The sequence below is a fragment of the Acinonyx jubatus genome, chromosome E3, assembly GCF_027475565.1.
Source record: "Acinonyx jubatus isolate Ajub_Pintada_27869175 chromosome E3, VMU_Ajub_asm_v1.0, whole genome shotgun sequence".
NCBI lineage: Eukaryota > Metazoa > Chordata > Mammalia > Carnivora > Felidae > Acinonyx > Acinonyx jubatus.
Window position 1 is genome coordinate 26,698,720 of NC_069398.1, and position 20,091 is coordinate 26,718,810.

General features: G+C 49.4%; 1 protein-coding gene across 1 annotated transcript in view; it reads right to left on the reverse strand.

The window, feature by feature from the left end:
- Positions 1 to 1,758: 1,758 nt before the first annotated feature.
- HIP1 (huntingtin interacting protein 1) overlaps positions 1,759 to 20,091 on the reverse strand; it is a 151,966-nt gene continuing 133,633 nt past the window's right edge. The window contains exons 21-31 of the mRNA XM_027041974.2: positions 19,804 to 19,911; positions 19,577 to 19,710; positions 14,398 to 14,508; positions 13,569 to 13,627; positions 13,071 to 13,164; positions 11,441 to 11,541; positions 10,817 to 10,922; positions 9,982 to 10,105; positions 9,457 to 9,518; positions 6,292 to 6,400; positions 1,759 to 5,552 (exon numbers count right to left, since the gene is read on the reverse strand). Of these exons, the coding sequence (XP_026897775.1) occupies positions 5,500 to 5,552; positions 6,292 to 6,400; positions 9,457 to 9,518; positions 9,982 to 10,105; positions 10,817 to 10,922; positions 11,441 to 11,541; positions 13,071 to 13,164; positions 13,569 to 13,627; positions 14,398 to 14,508; positions 19,577 to 19,710; positions 19,804 to 19,911 (1,061 nt within the window). The 3' untranslated portion in view covers positions 1,759 to 5,499. The remainder of the gene's footprint in view (positions 5,553 to 6,291; positions 6,401 to 9,456; positions 9,519 to 9,981; positions 10,106 to 10,816; positions 10,923 to 11,440; positions 11,542 to 13,070; positions 13,165 to 13,568; positions 13,628 to 14,397; positions 14,509 to 19,576; positions 19,711 to 19,803; positions 19,912 to 20,091) is intronic.

Here is a 20,091-nt window from a genome sequence, read left to right on the forward strand (position 1 = left end):
CGCACGTGTGGAGGAGGGGCAGAGAGAGGGAGACACAGAATCCAAAGCAGGCTCCAGGCTCCGAGCTGTCAGCACAGAGCCCGACGCGGGGCTCGAACTCACGAGCAGTGAGATCGTGACCTGAGCCAAGGCCATAGTGACAGGAGCCCAGGCCAGATGCTTAACCGACTGAGCCACCCAGGTGCCCCAAGGGTCGACTGCAGTTCTGCATTTGTCTTTGTGATTATTGGATTATCCTGCTTGTTTCCCTGTGTAGCCTGTAAGCTCCAGAAGGGTGGGTTTCTGCTCTACACCATGTTGCCAGCCCTGCACAAAACAGACATCTGATAAAACCTAACATGTGCACGTAACCTTTGAGGGTAGGGAACAGACAGTCTTCATCTTTCGACATTTCAGTGCTCGCACAGTGGATGGATTCATAAAACGTGTGTATGACTAAGAATGCAGAGTAAATAGAGAAACGTTCACTGTCCCCAAAATGCTGAAAGGCCTACCATCTGTTCAGGAACGTGTTACAGACTGAGCAAGATGAACTCACTGGCTTCAGACAACAGGACAGCGTGTGCCTCAGCTGTGTGCCCTCGGCTTAGATTTCAGCTACACTATCCTTCCACTTGCCCATTCCCTTCGTGGCTTTTTACTTTAGCAGGGCTACCCCTAGGCCCCAAATTTGGCCCGTCTGTGTAAGCCCTAATTCCCGCCCCTACTGCCCTTATTAAGGCATGTTAGTATCATTCTAGTAGCCTGATCTCAAGATTCCTTGCAATGCTCTGCCTGCCGGAGTGACCAGCCGGCCAAGCTGCCTTTCTAGAACTGGGGCGTGGCCACAGGAGGCTGGGAAGACCCCTTAGGTGTGAGTACCAGAGCCTCTGGGGCATCTGGTCAAGGCCATGTGCAGGCTGGGCAGTGTCGAGGGCGGGGTACACCTGCCTCGGTGGCACAGCTGGCCGGGCCAGACCTAGGCCCCTGGAAGGCACTTCGAAGCTCAAAGCAGCCCTCTGCCTGGCTTTTTAGACCCCTCAGCTTCACACTTGAGCCCCAGGAGTGATCTACAAGACAGCTGTGACCAAGGTCTGTCCACTCTCTCAGTGGTGCTTCAAATGCAACAGGCTCACCCTTGCATTTTGCTGCAGGGAGCAGAAAACCCTGGCTGTAGGCAAGTGTCCCCCATTTCTGTATTTATCCAGATGATCTTCCCGCTGGGCGGTCCCTCTCTCCTTACTTGATGAGTCATTTGGGCAATTCATCCCCCGGCCTTCCCCATCTCCCTCCCTCCCTTGGATGTCCCCTTAGCTTAACAGCAGCTCCCTCTGCAGATCCTCTGGGAGCCGGGACTGGCAGCCTCTGGCACTGAGCGGCATTTGTCCCATCCAATTTTTAAGACGGCAGGTTACTATTGTGTCTTGCAGGCGGGGAAAGGCTCATCCATAGCCTGGGACCTCAGATCACACCTCAAATCCCGAGATTTCACGCACAGACCCGGCCATCAAGATAAATGACAGCATTGGCCACTTTGGCACGTTCCGCTCGATCATTCCCAAGGTCAGGACAGTGTATAGGAGACAGAACATGATTAAGGAGTGCAAACCAGTTTCTCTACAGTTGTATTCCTCAGAAAACGTCCTGTCTTTCAGACCGACTCCCAGAGGTGCAGAGCTTAAGCGGATTCAGTGAATCCCAGGATAGAAGTGTAGGCTTTTCACTGGAGCCCCAACCTCCAAACCACTTTGGTTGGCCGGTCATCACAACTACTCTCCATTGCCAGGTTGAAATATTTATTTGAAAAATTGAAAACACAGATGCAATGTATTATACAAAGAAAGGTCTTAATACCATAAGAAAAGTATTGTTGGAAGGGAACAAAAGCCAGTGGCTACCTGCCCTGGGAAGGTAGGCACTCAGTGGAAAATGAAATTCATTTATAGGAACTATTCTAATGGAAAACTGGGGGAAAGGTTAAAAACAAGAAAAAACAAACCCAACCTATCCCTGCAAACCTAAATGTGAGAGTTTGTTATAAGTTATCACCAAGATTTATCTGAACCCCCTCGGTTTGTCCCTATGAGTAGTAATCAGCTTCGTTTAGGGCCTTCAAACCTGAGGTAGTTGAGGGTCACCTGAAAACCATGTCTGGAAATGACCTACTCTCAGAATCGGACCCCACGGCATCTAACCAATTGTTTCCCGTTGCTTTGGCTCCTGGGGGTGAGAGGCTGTGCCACCACTCTGGGTCGCTGATCCTGCATTTGGTCTGACCCTGGGAGACGAAGGGGACTTGAGCAGCAGAGAGCTGGCCCGGTTTGCTGTGGTGAAGGCTGGCAGGCCCGTGGTGGTGGTGTTCTATGCTATAGACAGGGCGGTCTCTGGAGGACCGAAGATGGCGACGGGCAAAGCCAATCTAGTTGAGAGGCCAATGCCAGGATCAAAGGCTTTCATTGGCAGGAAGGATTTCCAGAGACTTGCAAAGGCGGTAGAAGGTAACAAGAACTTCTACCTGTTGTCAGAGACCAGGGTAAGTGGAGCCGGCAGATGCCTCCAGGCCACGGAGCCGGCAGAGAAGTGAGTATGTCCCAGGTGCAAGTTCAGAACCAGTTCCTCCTCAGGGAGGAGCCGAAGCAAACCAACCTGACTGAATGGACGACATGCATCGTGACCCCTGTGGTACCTAGTAAACCCTGGTGTTGACCTGGCAGCTCAAACACTTCCAAAAAAGGATATTCTGGACAATGTTTGGTTCTTCCAGCCATGGGTTAGGGACTCCCATTCAGGTGGGATCCTAGGGACCCTGCTGTAAGCAGCAGAATCAGCAAACGATCTAAATTACAGTCTAATTTAAACTCCTGACTCAGATATAAAAGAACCCCACAAAGGCAGGTCTTTTCTATTGTGTTCCTTATTATGTACACGCAAACCCTTACTCTAGAGGTATTAGAGCACTGTATTACAAAATTAAATAACGGATACGGCTGTCTTTCAACCTCTCATCGGCCCTAAGCCATTTTCTTGCTCTGCCTTGCTGTGACCCATTTACACTGACCCATGGGACTTCAGTCACTACCGATGCTCAGGTGACTAAAAGGCTGTGAGTTCATTTTTAGCCTTAGGATATGATTCCTGTTTTAATTGAGCATTTCACACCAAGTAGAGATACGCTCATTTTTAGAAAAGCCAAGGTAGGACAATTTGATTTTGGCTAGAGCATGGACCAGCTTCCAAGGTGAGCAATGACCAACAGAATTGTGCTGCATCTGGCTCGTGCGAGACGGATTAGCCTGTGTTCCTGTTTAATTGCCTTCTGCACGGTTGGATTACTCGGGCTAAGTCCACTGTCCACAAAGGTTTTAAAAGTTACCGTGGCTTCTTTTTAGAGGGAGTGTGATTCAGAGTCCTAGTGTGGTCCCACATTCTGGATTTTTTTGTCACCACTGGGAACCTAGAGCACAACAGTTTGGCCAAGACTCTGTGGCTAGTCCTCTGTGGTAATGTTGACCCACTCTGAGAACGCGCAACGGGGACGGGGATGCCGCACACCATTCCTTCTGAGCCGCGGATGGAAAAACGCTGAGCACCAAGGGGCTTTAAAGCGTAAGACCGCTCATCTTCTACCGCTGACCACCCCCCCTTAGCCCAATGTGGAGATAGCACGTCTGACTCTTGGAATCTGAGCTAATGGGAGAGTGCGTCTTGAGTGCCCTACTTAGGAAATGTACAGAGAGGGAGGGGCGTGGTTAGGAAGGGGCGGGGTTGATTCACAGTGATCAAACAGGACTCTCACAACCTGTCAGGTAGCAACACTTCGAGACGTTCCTTTGGGACAGGTCCTGGGAAGTGCTTGTTGGCTTTCTACCTACGAGTTGCTACAGATAAGGAAGGAAGACGCTGTTTGTCCAAGATCGGAAGGTCACTTAAATGCGGGGGTCCATCTGGAGGTGGACAAGTGCTGTCAGGCTGCCCGCCTCTAGGAAGCCGTTACGTGCCTTCTGTCCTCATCCCGTCTGAGCAGCAAGGGCCCGGGATGTGTGGCTGGAAGGGCTCAGAGCCAGTGGTCCCCCTTTCTCGGTTTCCCTGACCCAGATGCTCTGAGGAAGCTGCTCGCTTCGGGGTCTAGACTGGTAACAGATTGGGAAGCTTGTTTCTGATACTTGAAGACTGATGACCTAGGGCAGCAACGCACGCCTTGCCATCATCACACCTCAAATCCTGATTGCTCAAAGCGGCTTTCTGTAGGCTGCTGCTGCTCAACGGAGGTTAGTAATAAATATGAAAGGTACCAAACCAAGCACAGGGTTCTTTCCTGCCGGGAGCAAGTCTGCCTGATCTTCTGGGTCTATCGATTAGGTAGAACGTGGAACTATATAGCTTCTTCAGGTTCACAAGGATGCCAAAGCAGCCATTTGGAGAAAGGAACTGGAAACCCCTCATGCACTCCCTCTCAGGGTCCTGCCTGGGTCTGAAGGGAGGTGGCCCGGAAAATTCATTCTGGGGTCAGAAATGTGGCTTCTCTCACCGACACATTCAGGCATGTGATCAGGTTTTTCAGCCTGGTCGCGAAGAGTTCCCAAGAGCGGGGTCTCCCGAGACCTGGGCAGTGTGCACCCCTCCTCCCCTTCTTTCTTTACCCCTGGTCGCTCGTGAAGGTGGGCAGGGGCTCTCTCAGCCGGGCTCTCGCTTTAGGAGGAAAAGGCACTCGCTCTGCTTCAGCCTTTGGAGGAAAGCGTGGCCCTGCAGCAGCGCCCGCCCCTGGGGAGTGGCCTCGGCTGACCCATCCTCGCTCCGCAGGACACTCAGCATGGAGGCTGGCGTGGAGCACCAAGGTGGAGGCTAAGCAGCACCATTGCTGTTACCTGCTGTGGTTAGGGGCCCCCCCCCGATGGCTCAGAGCTCTGGGGGCGCTCCCTTTGGGAGAGTTGGCTCTACGAGTGAACACTGAAAGAAGAGAACCAAAAAAACCCCCAAAAACCAAAAACAGCCCCCCCCCCCAAAGAAAACCCAACCAACCACCGTAAGAAGCAGTGGGAAGCCATGGAACTGCCAAGAGAGGGGAGAGCTGCCTTGGCGTGCTCAGCCAGGACGCTCCTGCCGTTCTGACGGCAGCTTCGGGGCGGCATCCTGGTTTGGAGCCTACCAGCCCTCGGATGCTCCCAAGTTGGTGCAAGTGATGGTAAAAGAAAAGGCTGAGAAGAAAACAGAGAAGAGAAGGCATAGATGGCCCCTTGCCAGGCTCTCCGGAACAGCAGGCCCCTCGGACAAGGATGCCGAGCATCGGGGGGGCGGGGGGGTCAAACAGCAGGCAGGACTGGGAGGGAGGGCCTCTCCGTGGGGGCGGCCCTGGTCCCCCTCCTCTGTGGAAGGCCATTCGGGTCCCCGGCTCTGGACAACGGGAGCGGTGTGCGGTGTGGCTGCCGCCGGGACCCCCGGGGGCTTAGGCTGTGGCTGGGGAATAACACACAGAGACTGCAACAAGATTTACACTCAGACGTGTGGGGTGTCGGTGTGGCTCTATTCTTTTCCGGTGACCGCTTCGTGCAGTGCTGGTGGCGATGCTTCTGTTCCTGAAAGACAACGGTAATTTCTGTTTCATAGCGCGTCGCATGTGCACGCGTTCATGTGCCCAACAGGTACGGCGACCAACGTTAGGCTCTAAAATACCTCATGCTCACAGGCATCTATTCCCCAAGTTAGGTGCCCGACCATGAGTGGTATGCATCTGTGGTTGGTTCCTGCAGACAAGACGACGAGGGTTGGCAGTCCTAGTTGTGATCAAGTTGGCCGCGTTAGGCACGTGGGAGAGCAGTACATTCCAGGCGATAAAGCCTCTCTGGGCGGGTGGGCCTGACAGTACCCCTACTCCACTCCATTTCTAGCTCTTGACCCTGTCTATGGCGCGGCCACTGGTGCCCACTGCTGACCCTAGTCAGCGAGAGGCCTGTGATCCACTCGCCCTGCCTGCCGGCCGCCATTTTTTCATTCAGTGTTCAACTCTGTGCAAGCCACACAGGAAACTGCTGGGCCGGAAACCAGGCTAACTGGGCCTGGAAGGGAACAGTGGTGAGTGGGTGATGAGCCCACTGGTCAAGGTTAAGGTCTTGACAGGTGACCCCCCAAAGCTCTCGATTCGCCACAATTTATGGCAGTTCTGGGCTTGGAGGTTATCTACAACTGCAGAGAAAACACGCTCTGTGAGTCGTGAGGGGGAAAGTCAGCGGCCTGAAGGGCGCCTCATTCGGTCACGTCTGAGGGGACGTGCACCCTCCCCTCACCGTGCCCTCACCGGCCCTCAGAGAGGCCCACCTTCTTCCCAGCCCTCGGCAACACCGGCGAGCTCGTAGTGCTTTTTCCGAAGCTCTCCCAGTTTTTGACGCTCCTTCTGCAGTTCATTCTCCAGCTCCAGCACCCGGACCTGTGGGAAGAGTGGAATGTGCTCTTGAGCAGCAACCGGACAGTGGTCTCGTGTTAACTCAGTCCCTCTCCTCCATGTTCCGGGTCTCTTCTTCCTTTGGGTTATTCACCCCGTTTCCATAGTGTACCTGGTTCTCAATTTCATCCTCGGGTCTGTGGATTTCCCCACCCTCTGCCATCCACCAGTCTATCCCAGTGGCTCCTCTTGTTCCTCACTGGGGCCCTCTACTGTACCTGATGCCTTATAGCCCCAAAGCCTGTTGGGAGTAGGGCTCATAACGTGCTCCTCTGAAATCTCTATCTGAAAGCATCTCCAATGTGTAGCCCATCCGTGTGGCATGTTCCAACCAAATCCCCCTTCTCTTTCAATCCCGCTTTCCTGGAAATCCAGGCAAGAGCCAGCTCTGATGGCTCTGGTATCTCTGAAGGGCTGGTCCAACTTAGGGTTATTATTATACAGGAAAAAGCACAATCTTCCCAAGGAAAAGGCTGGTCCCTGGCTATCCCTACCCCTCATTAATTCTAGTTATTTTATTAATTTATTTATTAATTCAAGAAACATTTGCTGAGCTGAGCACCCATCATGTACCCCGGGGTTCTGCGGCAGGTGCTGGAGACACAGTGGTGCATGGACAAGGTCTCTGCTTACCCTGCAGGGCAAAGACACAAACTCATGAACAAGAATAGATCAGACCCATAGTGAAAGTGACACAGGGTCATGTGATAAGGGCAAAGGGTGCTCAGCAAAGGCTACTCAGGCAGGAAGGAGGTTGGGAGAGGGAGAGGGCCATGGGAGATGGGTGGAAAAACAGCCCAGGGCACTGGGCTGGGGTCAGGAATTTGGGTTTTAACTCAAGTGTGAAAGGAAAGCCATTGGAAGATTTTAAGCAAGGGACATAAAGTGATGTTATTTACACTTTTAAAATATGTAAAATTGGGGCACCTGGGCGGCTCAAGTCAGTTAAGCGTCTGACTTTTGATTTCAGCTCAGGTCATGATCTCACAGTTCGTGAGTTCAAGCCCTATGTTGGGCTCTGCACTGACAGTGCGGAGCCTGCTTGGGGTTCTCTCTCTCCAGCTCTCTCTGCCCCCCCACTCCCACCCTGCTCACATGCGTGTGTGCTCGCTCGCTCTCTCAAAATAACTAAACTTAAAATAAATAAATAAAGAAAGAAATAAAATAAAATATGTGGAACCTGAACAAACTGTAGGGGGCAAGAGTGGAAGCAATGAAGCCCGGTTAGGTGGTTCCTTTTTTTTCTTTTCAAATTTTTGATTATGCAAAATGGAGAACATATACAGAGAAATGGAGATGATATGGCGAACTCCATCATATGCCTTCACCAAGTTCTGCCAACTGTCAACCCAGGGCTGGACCTGTCTCAGCAACACCCTTTCCTATTCCCCACCCCAACTGCCCCACCTCCCTGGCCCCTCCACAAAACTACTTGGAAACAAACACTTGCGTAAGTTACAGTTAAATTGCTTTTGCAGTAGTTCTGGAGAGAACCAGTGGTGGCTTAGCCTGGGTTAGGGAAATGGAGAAAAGGGGGAAGGTTCAGGCCAGGAGAGTCACAGTTGACAGGACCTGCTGGGGGACTGGATGTAGAAGGAAGAGGGAGAAGAGAGGACCCAAGGATGCCTCCTAGGTCTCCGCCATCCAGGTCTGAGGGGGGGGGGGGGGTTCTAGTTACTGAGATGGAGAAAACAGGGGAGGGACAGATCTGAGTGGGAAGGAAACCAGTAGCCCTGGTTTGGACCCATTCAATTAGAGATGTATTTGGCATCATGTGGAGGGATCAAGTAGGCAGTTGGACAAACACAGAGCTCAAGGAAAAGATTGAGGCCAGGGAGAAGGCTCTGGTACTCATCAGCATACAGATGGGATCTGCAGTCAAGCGGGGCTGGATGAGACCAGTAAGCAAGACAGTGTAGACAGTATAGACTCAAGCCTGACCTCAGGTCTTCCAGTATTTGGCCATATGACTTTTTCTAAGAGATGTCGAGAGACACATACAGAGCCTTTAACGGTCTTCAACCTGGACTTTACTCCAAGACTGAGACCAGTAATTCTTTTTTTTTTTTTTTTTTTTTTTTTTTTTTAAGGACAGAGAGGCAGAGTATGAGCAGGGGTGGGGTGCAGAGAGAGGGAGACACAGAATCTGAAGCAGGCTCCAGGCTCTGAGCGGTCAGCACAGAGCCCAGTGCAGGACTCAAACTCACGAGCTGTGAGATCATGACCTGAACGAAAGTTGGATGCTTAACCGACTGAACCACCCAGGCACCCCTGGGACCAGTCATTCTAAAACAAGGATGTCAGGGTTTTTTTCAGGGTCCCATGGATTCCTATTCCTTTGCATGCCATAACTTTACTGAACAATCGGGGATAATGGCATTGTCTTTTGATGGGTTCTCAGTGAATTGATTTTTCTTTTTTAAACCAGAGGTCATACACAAATAATTCATAGTAGAAGTTTAAAAAAAAAATAACTGCTGAAAAACAAAAAAAAGCAGAAATGGACAAACTAGTGGCTGTCAGAGGGGAAGCGGGCGGAGGGATGGGTGCAGCAGGTAAACGGTATTAAGAGGTACGGGATTCCAGTTATGAGAAAAATAAGTCATAGACATAGGGAATATAGTCAATATTATTGTCATTAACAAAATATTGTCATGATGTTGCATGGTGACAGGTGGGGACTATACATGGAATTGTCGCTACATGTATGCCTGAAACTAATGTACCGTTAGATGTCAACTACAATGAAAAAATTGTCAATCACAAGACATTCAATGCTCGTTGATGTCGGCTAGGAAATCCCTGATGGTAACGTTGAGAGGGGCATTAGTGAGCAAGAGTTAAGATTCTTATCTTAACCCGTCATCTGTCGCCGCCTCCACTGTCCCTTCCAGCATCATTGGCGTTCATTCCTGGGCGGCTGTCTGTCCGTGTTTGTTTCCTCCCCAACACTCTCCCCCACTGGCTTCTCTCCATGGGGACAAGATTTGGGGGTGACGTCACCGGCAACAGAACAGTGCACTCAGAAGCGGGGATCGTACCTGGGAATCCATCTCCTGGCGTTTGATCTGGGTCAGTGTCATGCTAGAGAAGTCCATGTTGTCTGCAAGGATAAGAGAGAAGGTCTTGTCAGAGAATGCCCATGGCTGACTCTCGCCCGAGAGGCGGCCAATGTCAGCGCTCTGCTAAAAGGCTTGGTTTGCTAGTTCCCACCAGACACTTGAAAGTCACTGATGGATGGACGGGACAGAAGTGCCGTGAAAGGGTAACGAGGCTCGGAACCTCCCCACCCCTCCCCTCACCCCCCGGGACAGCCAGGCCTGGAGACTCATGTCTTTGAATCCAGAGAAATTACTAAATGGAAAATCCACCTTAAGGTCTGTTGCCATGGAGATACAAATAGCATGCTTATGCGGTGTCCCATCTTACGAGAATATAAGTATGCGTGGAGAACGATGAACAATACAGAATTTGGAAACAGAATTGTGGGACATCGGGGTCATGAAAAAGAACATAAAAATAGCTGAACCAGACAGGTAAGGAAAGCATTGCTTCTGGAAGGCTACCTGTCTCCTCGATCTGTGATTTGCCAGAAATGGTCGAAGCCACAACAGTGGCGGTGGCCTGGTTTACTCCCCGAGAGGCCTGCTGCAGCTGGGCCAGGTTTGGGCTGTCCTTATCAGCTTTCACCTGCCAGGACCAAGCGGATTGAGGTTCACACAACGTGGCGACGACTGAATCAAATAGTCGGTCCGACAGTTCTTGACAAACATGGTATCCGCTGTGGTCCCCAATCGACTTCTTAAAAATCGCTGTCTCTGGGGTCACCTCCCCAGCATATTTGGTGGCCTCAGACTCTAGCTTTCCTAGTTATGGAAACTAGTTTGGGGTGATGGTAAGGACGATAAGAACACTCCCCGGGGTACTATATAACTCACAGACAGATTTTGGTAGCAAGCTTTGTATCACGTTTAGATGGGGCAGTGGTTCAAATGCAGAGACTCTTAAGGAGAGGCAGACATCGGTAGTGGAACCTCAGAGCCGGGCCAGGTAAGCAGCCCACTGTGCTGACATATTCCTTATCTAAGAGCTCCTTGAATGCTGAGACTGTCGATCAGAGGTCGGCATGGCTGGGACCCTCAAAGGCCACTACTAACAAAAGTGATTAAAGCCAAGAAGAGAAGCCCATGTGACAAGCTGGGCACAGGGGCTCCTTGATGACAGATGGCAGGCTCTCAGAGGAGGGTAGTTTGGGACCCTTGAGAGGTAGAATTTTAATGTGGGACCCAAACTACGTGGACCCTGGATAATTCCTCTGTTCTTGGGGCAGGCTCCATCATCCGAGTGTCTCTAATCTAGCCGGCCCTTACAGAGCCCCGGGGCATCGTGTGCGGCTCCTACCTTAGACGCAGCCACAAGCTGGGCTGTGCTAGCAGCAATTTCATGCGAACACACCATCAGTTCCTCAAATTTCCCTCTGCCTTGTACCACCAGATCGGCTGCGTCCCTGGGAGTCAGGAAGGGACAAGATAGATTGTGTCACTGACGGCTGCAACCCCTTATAATCCCACCTCTAGACCTCGCCTATTGCCCTGGCTTTTTCAGAGAACACAGACTGCCTGCCCCACCCCTGCACTGCCAAGGAGATCCAGGTTTCCTTTTAAACTTCTAGTCCTGTTGGGGCTCCGTCGGTTAAGCGTCTGACTTCGGCTCAGGTCCTGATCTCATGGCTCATGAGTTTGAGCCCCGCACTGGGCTCTGTACTGACATCTCAGAGCCTGGAGCTTGTTTTGGATTCTGTGTCTCCTTCTCTCTCTGCCCCCCCACCCCCTACTCTGCCTTTCTCTCTCTCTCTCTCAAAAATAAACACTAAACAAAAAAAACAAAAAAAAAAAAAAGGTTTAATACTGTTGTCTTCCCTATCAACAGTTTCTAAGGGACAGATATTTTCCCTCGGCTATGCTCTGCGATGGGTCACTGGAATGGGGGTGGGGCTGAGGAGCCTTGGGAGCAACAGACACTTACACCATGACAGTGGCTCCCCAGCCCACAGCTTTGGACGCTGAAATGAGTCCTTCCGTCCACCGAGAATTCTTGGCATAAAACTCTTTAGGTGATGCTGTTCCCTAAGGAAATGAAAAATAAGAATGGCTAGCTTTTATTGAGTGCCTACTGTGTGCCCGGTGCTTAGATACCTACAAATATCTATATATATCTCTATCTCTATCTCTGTGTGTATATATGTATATATGTATGTATATATATATATATGTGTGTGTGTGTATATATATATATATATGTGTATATATATATATGTGTATGTATATATATACATATATATTACCCCATACAGACCTCATAGTAACTGCAAGAGGTAAGCATTATCATCCCATTTTACAGATGACAAAACTAAGATTCAGAAAGGCAATAATACTTTTCAGGTTGATGCAGGAAGTAAGTGGAAGTAAATCCCAGGTTTTTCTGACTCCAAAGCCCCTAGCATTTCTATTATATCACAACATTTCTACATTGTATGTATGAGTGTATATATACATATACATATATATGTATATAGGCATCTGCATAGATGAACAACGTGATTGGAGTCCAACCACTTACCATGATTTGCCAAGAGACTACACAGTGAATAATTTAAGCAAATAATTTCTGCTTGGAATTTTAAAATGCTTCCATGCTTTGGAAGTGTCTTCCATTTCCAAATTCTAAGACGATAATCTTAGAATCTCCAAGCTCTCCTTACTCAGTCCCCGTCTCTATTTTCGGGGGGCAGAAACCATCCCCTCCCAGACTGGTAAGAAGCACCACCATCAAAGCAGATATGGCTTCGTTCTTTAAAGGACAGTTTTCAGGGGGCGCCTGGGTGGTGCAGTCGGTCAAGTGTCTGAATCTTGGTTTTGGCTCAGGTCGTGACCTCACGGTTCATGGGATCGAGCCCAGCATCGGGCTCTGTGCTGACAGTGCGGAGCCTGTTTGGGATTCTCTTTCTGCCCCTCTCTCCCACTCTCTCTCTCTCTCTAAGTAAATAAATAAACATTAAAAAAATAAAGGATAGTTTTCAGGCTCAGGAATCCCTCCCTGGACCTCTGTCTCCTGAGCTACACTGCACGCAGGTGTGAGAAGGAAACACGGCAGTAGGAATGCCCGCAGAGGACTGAGAAAGCCAAGCGATGATGCTGACCAGAAACTGGGATAGAGTCTGTCTGCGAGGAGTGGATTCCACCGTCAGAAACAGACATGGCCCCACCCGCTATGAAAGGTCAGCACCAGGCTGGCTCTTCTCATTTGCCCACTTTTCAAAAGCCCTCCCCTCCTCCTCCAAGGGCCCAGGCTTGCAATGCACGCGGGGTTTCCAGAGCAGGATCTGGCGATGGCGCCTGGGTTAATGAGCCTGCAGCTGGAGGCTGGGGCTGACTGCTCCCTGGGGACCTGGCAGCGCCCCAGATTCCCATGGCATCTGTGCTCAGCCCGGGGAAAGGGAACCACGCCCTCAGATGGACACATGGGACAAGATGGCAGCAGCCGTGGATTTGACTGAAGGTGGATGAGTGTATGGAGTGGACAGAGCCTCCCAGTGAACTGGGAGTCTGTAAATGATGTCTGGTCCCTCCATCCAGGGGCCCTCAGCCACGCTTACCCGGCCACTCTCCACTATCTCTCTCTGGAGGTCCTTAGAGGCCACAATCAGGACCTGGATGGCTTGCATTAGGCTTGTACAGGAACCAAGGATCCTAGGGGGAAAAAAAAAAGGTCAGGGACACAGAACAGAGACCAAGAGCTATGAAACAGACGTTTTTCTTTTTCATGCCTAAACACAGGCAAACTTGGGATGGGAAAGGGGGTGGGGAATACGGTGGCGGGGGTGGGGGTGGGAGGAGGGGAGTTGGGGGTGCGGTGAAGCCTTGGAGGAAAGGTACGTGAGTGAGAAGACTTGACCGCAGACAGTTATGTGATGATTCTCGGGGTTTCTTTTCCCCTAAAATGCAACAGCAATTTTATTAAGAATACCGTTATTGACAATTATACAGACTCAGCCAATGCCTGTGGCTGCTAATGTCCTATTGTAATTAATATAATCCAATGCAGGAGAGACTGATCCTGATCACCTAGGCACCACCACACTGTGTAGACTGACCTTTCGTTCACCTCCAATTTGACTCCTGTGTCCCCAGCTCGGGATTTGCTGAGCATCTCCTGTTGAAAACAAGCAGGGTATCTCAATACATCATGGGTACGGAGCACTCACTGGCATCCTGAAGCACCTTGTGTCCAACACCCCGTGGTAGCTGAGAAACCCAAATCCAGAAATGACCATCCACGTCCTGGTGGGTTGGGAAAAGAGCCCAGACCTCTGATCTAGTCAGCGAGAAGCAGCCCCGGCAGGCTGGCTCTCCTGTCCGTTGAGTGTCTGTCTTGACTTTCTGGCACCCAGGCCGACGTGCACAGAACTCTGAGATATTGCACCTGTCAGAGGGGGCAGCGGCTAGGGGCAAACCAAGGTGGGCAGCCTGCAGCCTTCCACCAAAGGAACAATATGTGACCCTTCCAATGGGGCCCACTCAGCTTTTCCCCGACACAATCGGAAATGTTGGCGCGCGCCTGGCACGAAGATAAATGTGCATTATCTCATTTAACTCTTCCAGCGCCCCTCCGAGGCAAGCAGTATTATCACTGCCATCATCTAGAAATGGAATCTGAGCGAAGCTAATGGAACAACCCGTCACAAGTCACAAGACGAACAAGCGGTCCAGCTGGAACCGTAACGCAGGATGGCCTCACACCGAAGGAGGTGAGGACCTTCTCCTTTTCTATGCCTCAGGGAGCCTGGGGAGTTTGGGTTGGGGTTGGTCTTACAGGGGCCATCTGTGGCCTGGATGGACAACTGAGACACGTCCCATGGGCAATGTCACACCCGAGGAAGCTGCAAGGGCCTGGCTTTAGGAGACGGGCAGACGCTTCCATACCTCTATCCTGGCCGTGGCAGTTTCAATGGCAGCTGATGTGGCAGCCATCTCCTTGTCCACCAGGTCCCCCAGCTCCTCCTGCTTGATGTCCAGGCCTCTGGGCAGGAGCTCCTGCGAACGGCAGCAGAGGCTGAAACGACCCTTTGACTTCCTCTCTATTCCTCCCCGACAGACCCATATAGTCCTCACATGGTGGCAGAAGGTAGGAGAGGAAGGTCCCACTATGCAACACGCTTGTAGAACCCAGGGAGGGGCATCCTGGCCAGGCCTCATCTAGAACTTGCTACTGCGTAAACCCTCACGCTCCACACCCCCCTTTCGCTGAAACCCCCCCCTCCTTCCAGAAAGCCACCCTGCCTAACCCCACAAGGCCATTCAGTTGCGACTGCTTGGACCCTGACCCCACAGCTGCACAGTGTTGATTGTATTTGAGGCTTGGGAGGTATGTCAAAAACCTCTTCAAATGTGGTTGATGCCTTCCAACCAACACTCTGCCTCTTATTTAACTCTGTGTCTACAGCAATCATGAGGCAGTGACTCGTCCTGTTCTACGGATGGGAAGCCAAGGCTCAGAGAGGTCTTGACCACAGTCACACTGCTAATGAATGGCAGAGCAGGGATCCGAACTCAGGTCTGATGGCAAAGTCTGTGAATTCTGAAAATATTATGTGTTATGCCTCCAAGAGTATAAAACAGGTATGAATGGTTTAAAGAATAAGAAACGGGGTGCCTGGATGGCTCAGGTGGTTAAACGTCCAACTTTGGCTCAGGTCATGATCTCGTGGTTCGTGGGTTCGAGCCCCGTGTCAGGCACTGTGCTGACAGCTCAGAGCCTGACGCCTGCTTCAGGTTCTGGGTCTCCCTCTCTCTCTCTGCCCCTCGTCCACTCATGCTCTCTCTGTCTCTGTCTCTCTCTGTCTCTCTCAAAAATAAATAAACATTAAAAAAAAAAAGAATAAGAACAATGACCCATGTATCTACCACCCGACCTAAGGAATAGCTTAAGAAACATCAGTATCTTTGAAATTTCCTTTGTATCCTGTTCTAATTCCATTTCCTGACATCCCTATTCCCTACCTTAAGATAAACACAGAATTCAGGAGAATGCTTCATCATATCCTTTTATTATTATTAATGCTTATTTATTTTTGAGAGAGAGACAGAGTACAAGCGGGGAGGGACAGAGAGATGGAGACACGAAATCTGAAGCATGTTGACAGCTGCTGACAGCTCAGAGCCCGATGCGGGACTCAAACTCACAAACCATGAGATCATGACCTGAGCCGAAACTGGATGCTCAACTGACTGAGCTACCCAGGCGTCCCTGTCATGTCTTTTTTTTAAAGCTCCATAAGAATGTATCCTTAAACAGTATAATGTTAAGTATGCATATACTGGTCTTTATTTAAAAGGAATCCTACCGTATGTATTTTGCTTGTTCGTTCGGCATTGTGTGTGAGATTTGTTCTATAATGTAGGAATTATTATTTTTTTAAGTTTATTTATTTATTTATTTATTTATTTTTTCAACGTTTATTTATTTTTGGAACAGAGAGAGACAGAGCATGAACGGGGGAGGGGCAGAGAGAGAGGGAGGCACAGAATCGGAAACAGGCTCCAGGCTCTGAGCCATCAGCCCAGAGCCCGACGCGGGGCTCGAACTCACGGACCGTGAGATCGTGACCTGGCTGAAGTCGGACGCTTAACCGACTGCGCCACCCAGGCGCCCCAAGTTTATTTATTTATTTTGAGAGAGAGAGAGAGACAGAGAGAGAGAGAGACAGAGAGACAGAGCAAGTGGGGGAGGGGAAGAGAGAAGGAAAGAGGGAGAATCCTAAGCAGGCTCTGTGCTGTCGGCACAGAGCATGACATGGGGCTCAACCTAATGAAACTGTGAGATTGTGACCTGAGCCAAAACCAAGAGTCAAGATGCTTAGCCGACTGAGCCACCCAGCTGCCCCTGTAATGTAGTCATTCTATCCCTAGGCAAATGCACTAGAGAAACTCTTACATCAGGAGATATTTACACAAGTGACCATATGGCACATTTGTGACAGCCTCAAACCGGAAAGAACCCAAATGTTCATCAACCATAGACATCTAGCTATGTGACAGATAGATAAATAAATATAAACAGATATGTAATAGATATATAATTTGAACTATAGTCACACGACAGAATATTACAGAGCAGTGAAAATGAATGTATCTGTACGGATGAACCTCACACACAGAATGCTGGAAAAAGCAAGGTGTAGGAGAAAAGTCTGTAACACTTAGAACTAAAAATGTTACTTGGGGGAGAAAAGGACATAGTCTTTCTATTGTCTTCATCTGGAACCCTGACTAACCATTCTACTTATAATTTCTATACTCTAGTTTATAAAATCTGTGCCACATCCTATATAATTCCTTCAGTTCTATCATCTAGCTCACTAATTCTTTCTCTAGCTTTGTTTAACCTGCTGTTGAATCTGTATAATGAGTTCTGACTTTCAATGATTATATTTTTCATTTCTAGAAGTCCCATGGTTGTTTATCAAATATATCTGGTGACTTTTGAAAATGTCTTATTCCTTTGTCACGCTTTTAATGCCTTTTAAAAAGTACTTGGAGTCACCTCAGTCGGTCAAGTGTCTGACTTCGGCTCAGGTCATAATCTCATGCTGTCAGCTCAGAGCCCGCTTGGGATTCTCTCTCCCTCTCTCTCTGCCCCTCTCCTGCTCATGCTCTCTCTCTCTCAAAACTAAATAAATAAACTTAAAAAAGAAAACGTTCTGGAACACGTCAAAGACACTCATGGTGAACTGATGTGCGTTGGGACTCTGTGAAAGTTCTTTGGGATTTAGGTTCAAAGTATATTCCTTCAGAGACCATTTGGATCTGCTTCCACCAGGTACTTGGGCTCCTAAAAACCTGACTACTTTACATTTAATTTTCTTTCTTTTTTTTTTAAATTAAAAAAAAATTTTTTTTTAATTTATTTTTGAGAGACAGAGCATGAACGGGGAGGGGCAGAGAGAGCGGGAGACACAGAAGCCAAAGCAGGTTCCAGCCTCAAACTCACAAACTGCGAGATCATGACCTGAGATGAAGTCAGACACGTAACCGACGTGTAAAAGGTGCCCTATGTTTGATTTTCTGTTTGGGTTTTTTCAGGTCACACAGGTAGTAGGAGATTTGGACCCTGAAACCATAGAAAGGTGGCTTGTAGTCAGAAATTCCCTAGTCAGCCGTGTTTCCTTCTCCCCCTACAACTGAGGTTGAGACAAGATCTCTCCAACAGAGTAGGCTTTCCCCCCACTTACTTGGGGTGTGACCTTTTGGAGTTCTGCTTTGGGGAGGAAGTCTCTGCATTCCAAACTTTTACCTTACTCGGGCTTACGTTTTGTTTTTCAGTCTCCTCTGTATGTGTGGCCCATTAGAATCCAAGCTCTAGGTCAAGAGATGGACAAACACCAGTTCCTGCGTCCTCTTGGTTTCTGATTCTGAGAATTTCCTTAGTTTGCGGCCAGTTCAGATTCAATTAACATCCCCCCCACCCCCCAAATTTTATTTAGCTTTTTCCATGTCTTGTGCTGGGAAGAGCTTCTAAATATTTGGTCAGTCTTACCGCCAGAAAGGAAACCTGCCCAGGATCTTGCTCTCACACTTTGCTTTTTTAAATTAACTCGATTCTTATTTCCTCACCTCACGGTGTCCTACAGGCTTTTGTGTGTGTATACTGACACTGAGTTCTGCACAGCACGGGAGAAGATGCTCTGTCTCCAGCAAAAGGCAGACGGTGGCAATGCTCTTGGCCGCCATCAGGAATTTAATAATACTAAAATACCACCAGGATCATGTCATTCTATTGAAAGAAGGGTTAGCAATTCACCGTTATCCAGTCTTCCTTCATCCAGACCTTCACGGATCCCTACCTCATCGTCCCACTTCTCCCCAGTATGAACCTTCCTCTCTATCCGATCTTTGTAACTGCTTTGCTCTCTCCATGTGCATATTCAATTAGTTAAACATTCACTGGGTGTAAACCACCTGCCAGATATCATGCCAGGGACCAAGGGACAATGGAAAAAGGCTACGGGCTCTACCTTTGAAGACTCATGGGGGAAAGAGACAGGCAGGCAGGTACCCTGTGGCACTAGCCACCAACTCTGTAAGGTGAAGGCGGAAAAGGGGGAGAGGGACCCAGAAAAATGAATAAGGGCCAGACTGTGACGGTCCTTGCATGTCACATTACGTGATTTGATTTTTGTCATCCAACGATCTTTGTTTTTGGAAGAGATCAGAGGAAAAAGAGACCAGAGGCAGAAAAACTAACCAGAAGCCTGTTTTAAGAGTTCCGATGAGGGATGACGAGAATCTGAACTCTGGCCCTGATCTCTTCCCTCCCTGGAATTGATATCATGACACATTTTTGGAATTAAGTAAATGCGGCCTTGTACTGAACTCTTAAAACAGACTCGATTACTGCTCTTGTCCCACTGTATCAAAATGGATGATTTCCTTATTTTTCTTTCCCAGAGAGACGATGGCTTGTCTCCGTACAACTACATCTACTACAATTCCCACTACACATGACATGCTCACTACATCTTTATTAAATCAATAAATATCCTGCTATCTCCATGTTAGGTGTTACTTGCCCAACTGGATACAAATCCTTGAAAACAGAGAAACTATGCTTATTCTTTTTTGATATTGTTTAGCATAGCGATGAACACACAGTACGTTCTCAACTCATAGCCGATGAATGAAATGTGACTGGAAAATTGGGCAGAAGGTCAGATTTTTCATTGTCAGCTCTCTCTCTCTCTCTCTCTCTCTTTCTTTCTTTCTTTCTTTCTTTCTTTCAACATTGTTTATTTTGGAGAGACAGAGCACAAGTCGGGGAGTGGGCGGAGAGAGAGGGAGACAGAGAATCCGAAGCAGGCTCCAGGCTCTGAGCTGTCAGCACAGAGTCTGATACGGAGCCCAAACTCACAAACTGTGAGGTCATGACCTGAGCTGAAGACGGACGCTTAACCTACTGAGCCACCCAGGTGCCCCAACTCTCACTTTCTGGAGTCAAGTGGAAAGCCAGAAAGAACTGGCTTCGGACATCACTGACTCCCTGGGCCATCACCGGCACTCACCCAAGAACCATCGTAACTCCCCCCGGTTGAGACACTGGTCCTACCTCGCCAATGGTGGAGATCTTACTGAGGCAGCTCTTCATGGCTGTGCTGTCATTCTCAAGCATTCCTTCTTCCCCCAGGAAGGCCAGATAGGTGAGGGTTTCCTTGCCAAACTGTTTGCAGGCCTCGGTCAGTGCTGGAGATGTAAGACAACCAAAACTTTTGAGTCCTCCGCTCCCCCTGCTTATAAGACTGCCCCCCCCCCCCCCCCGCCAGCCCCAGTACTCACAGTCAGCAGGCTCTGGTGGGGCTCGAAGGCAGGTGGTGCTAACATTAGCCATGGTGTCACTGGTCAGGTGGGCCAGGAGGGTTACCGAGCGGAGAAGCTCACTGATATCTGCCAGGAGTGTAAAGGAGGTTTCTCAGCACCATTCACGAGCCGTTACCGCCCTACTTCCTTCCCTGCTTGACAAGTTATATGCACCCCTTTCTTGGAGCATAGGGCCTGGTTGTTATTTCTGCAGGCAAGCGTTTCTGAACTCTGCCCAGCTGTCACTAGCAACAGACCCCATCCTTC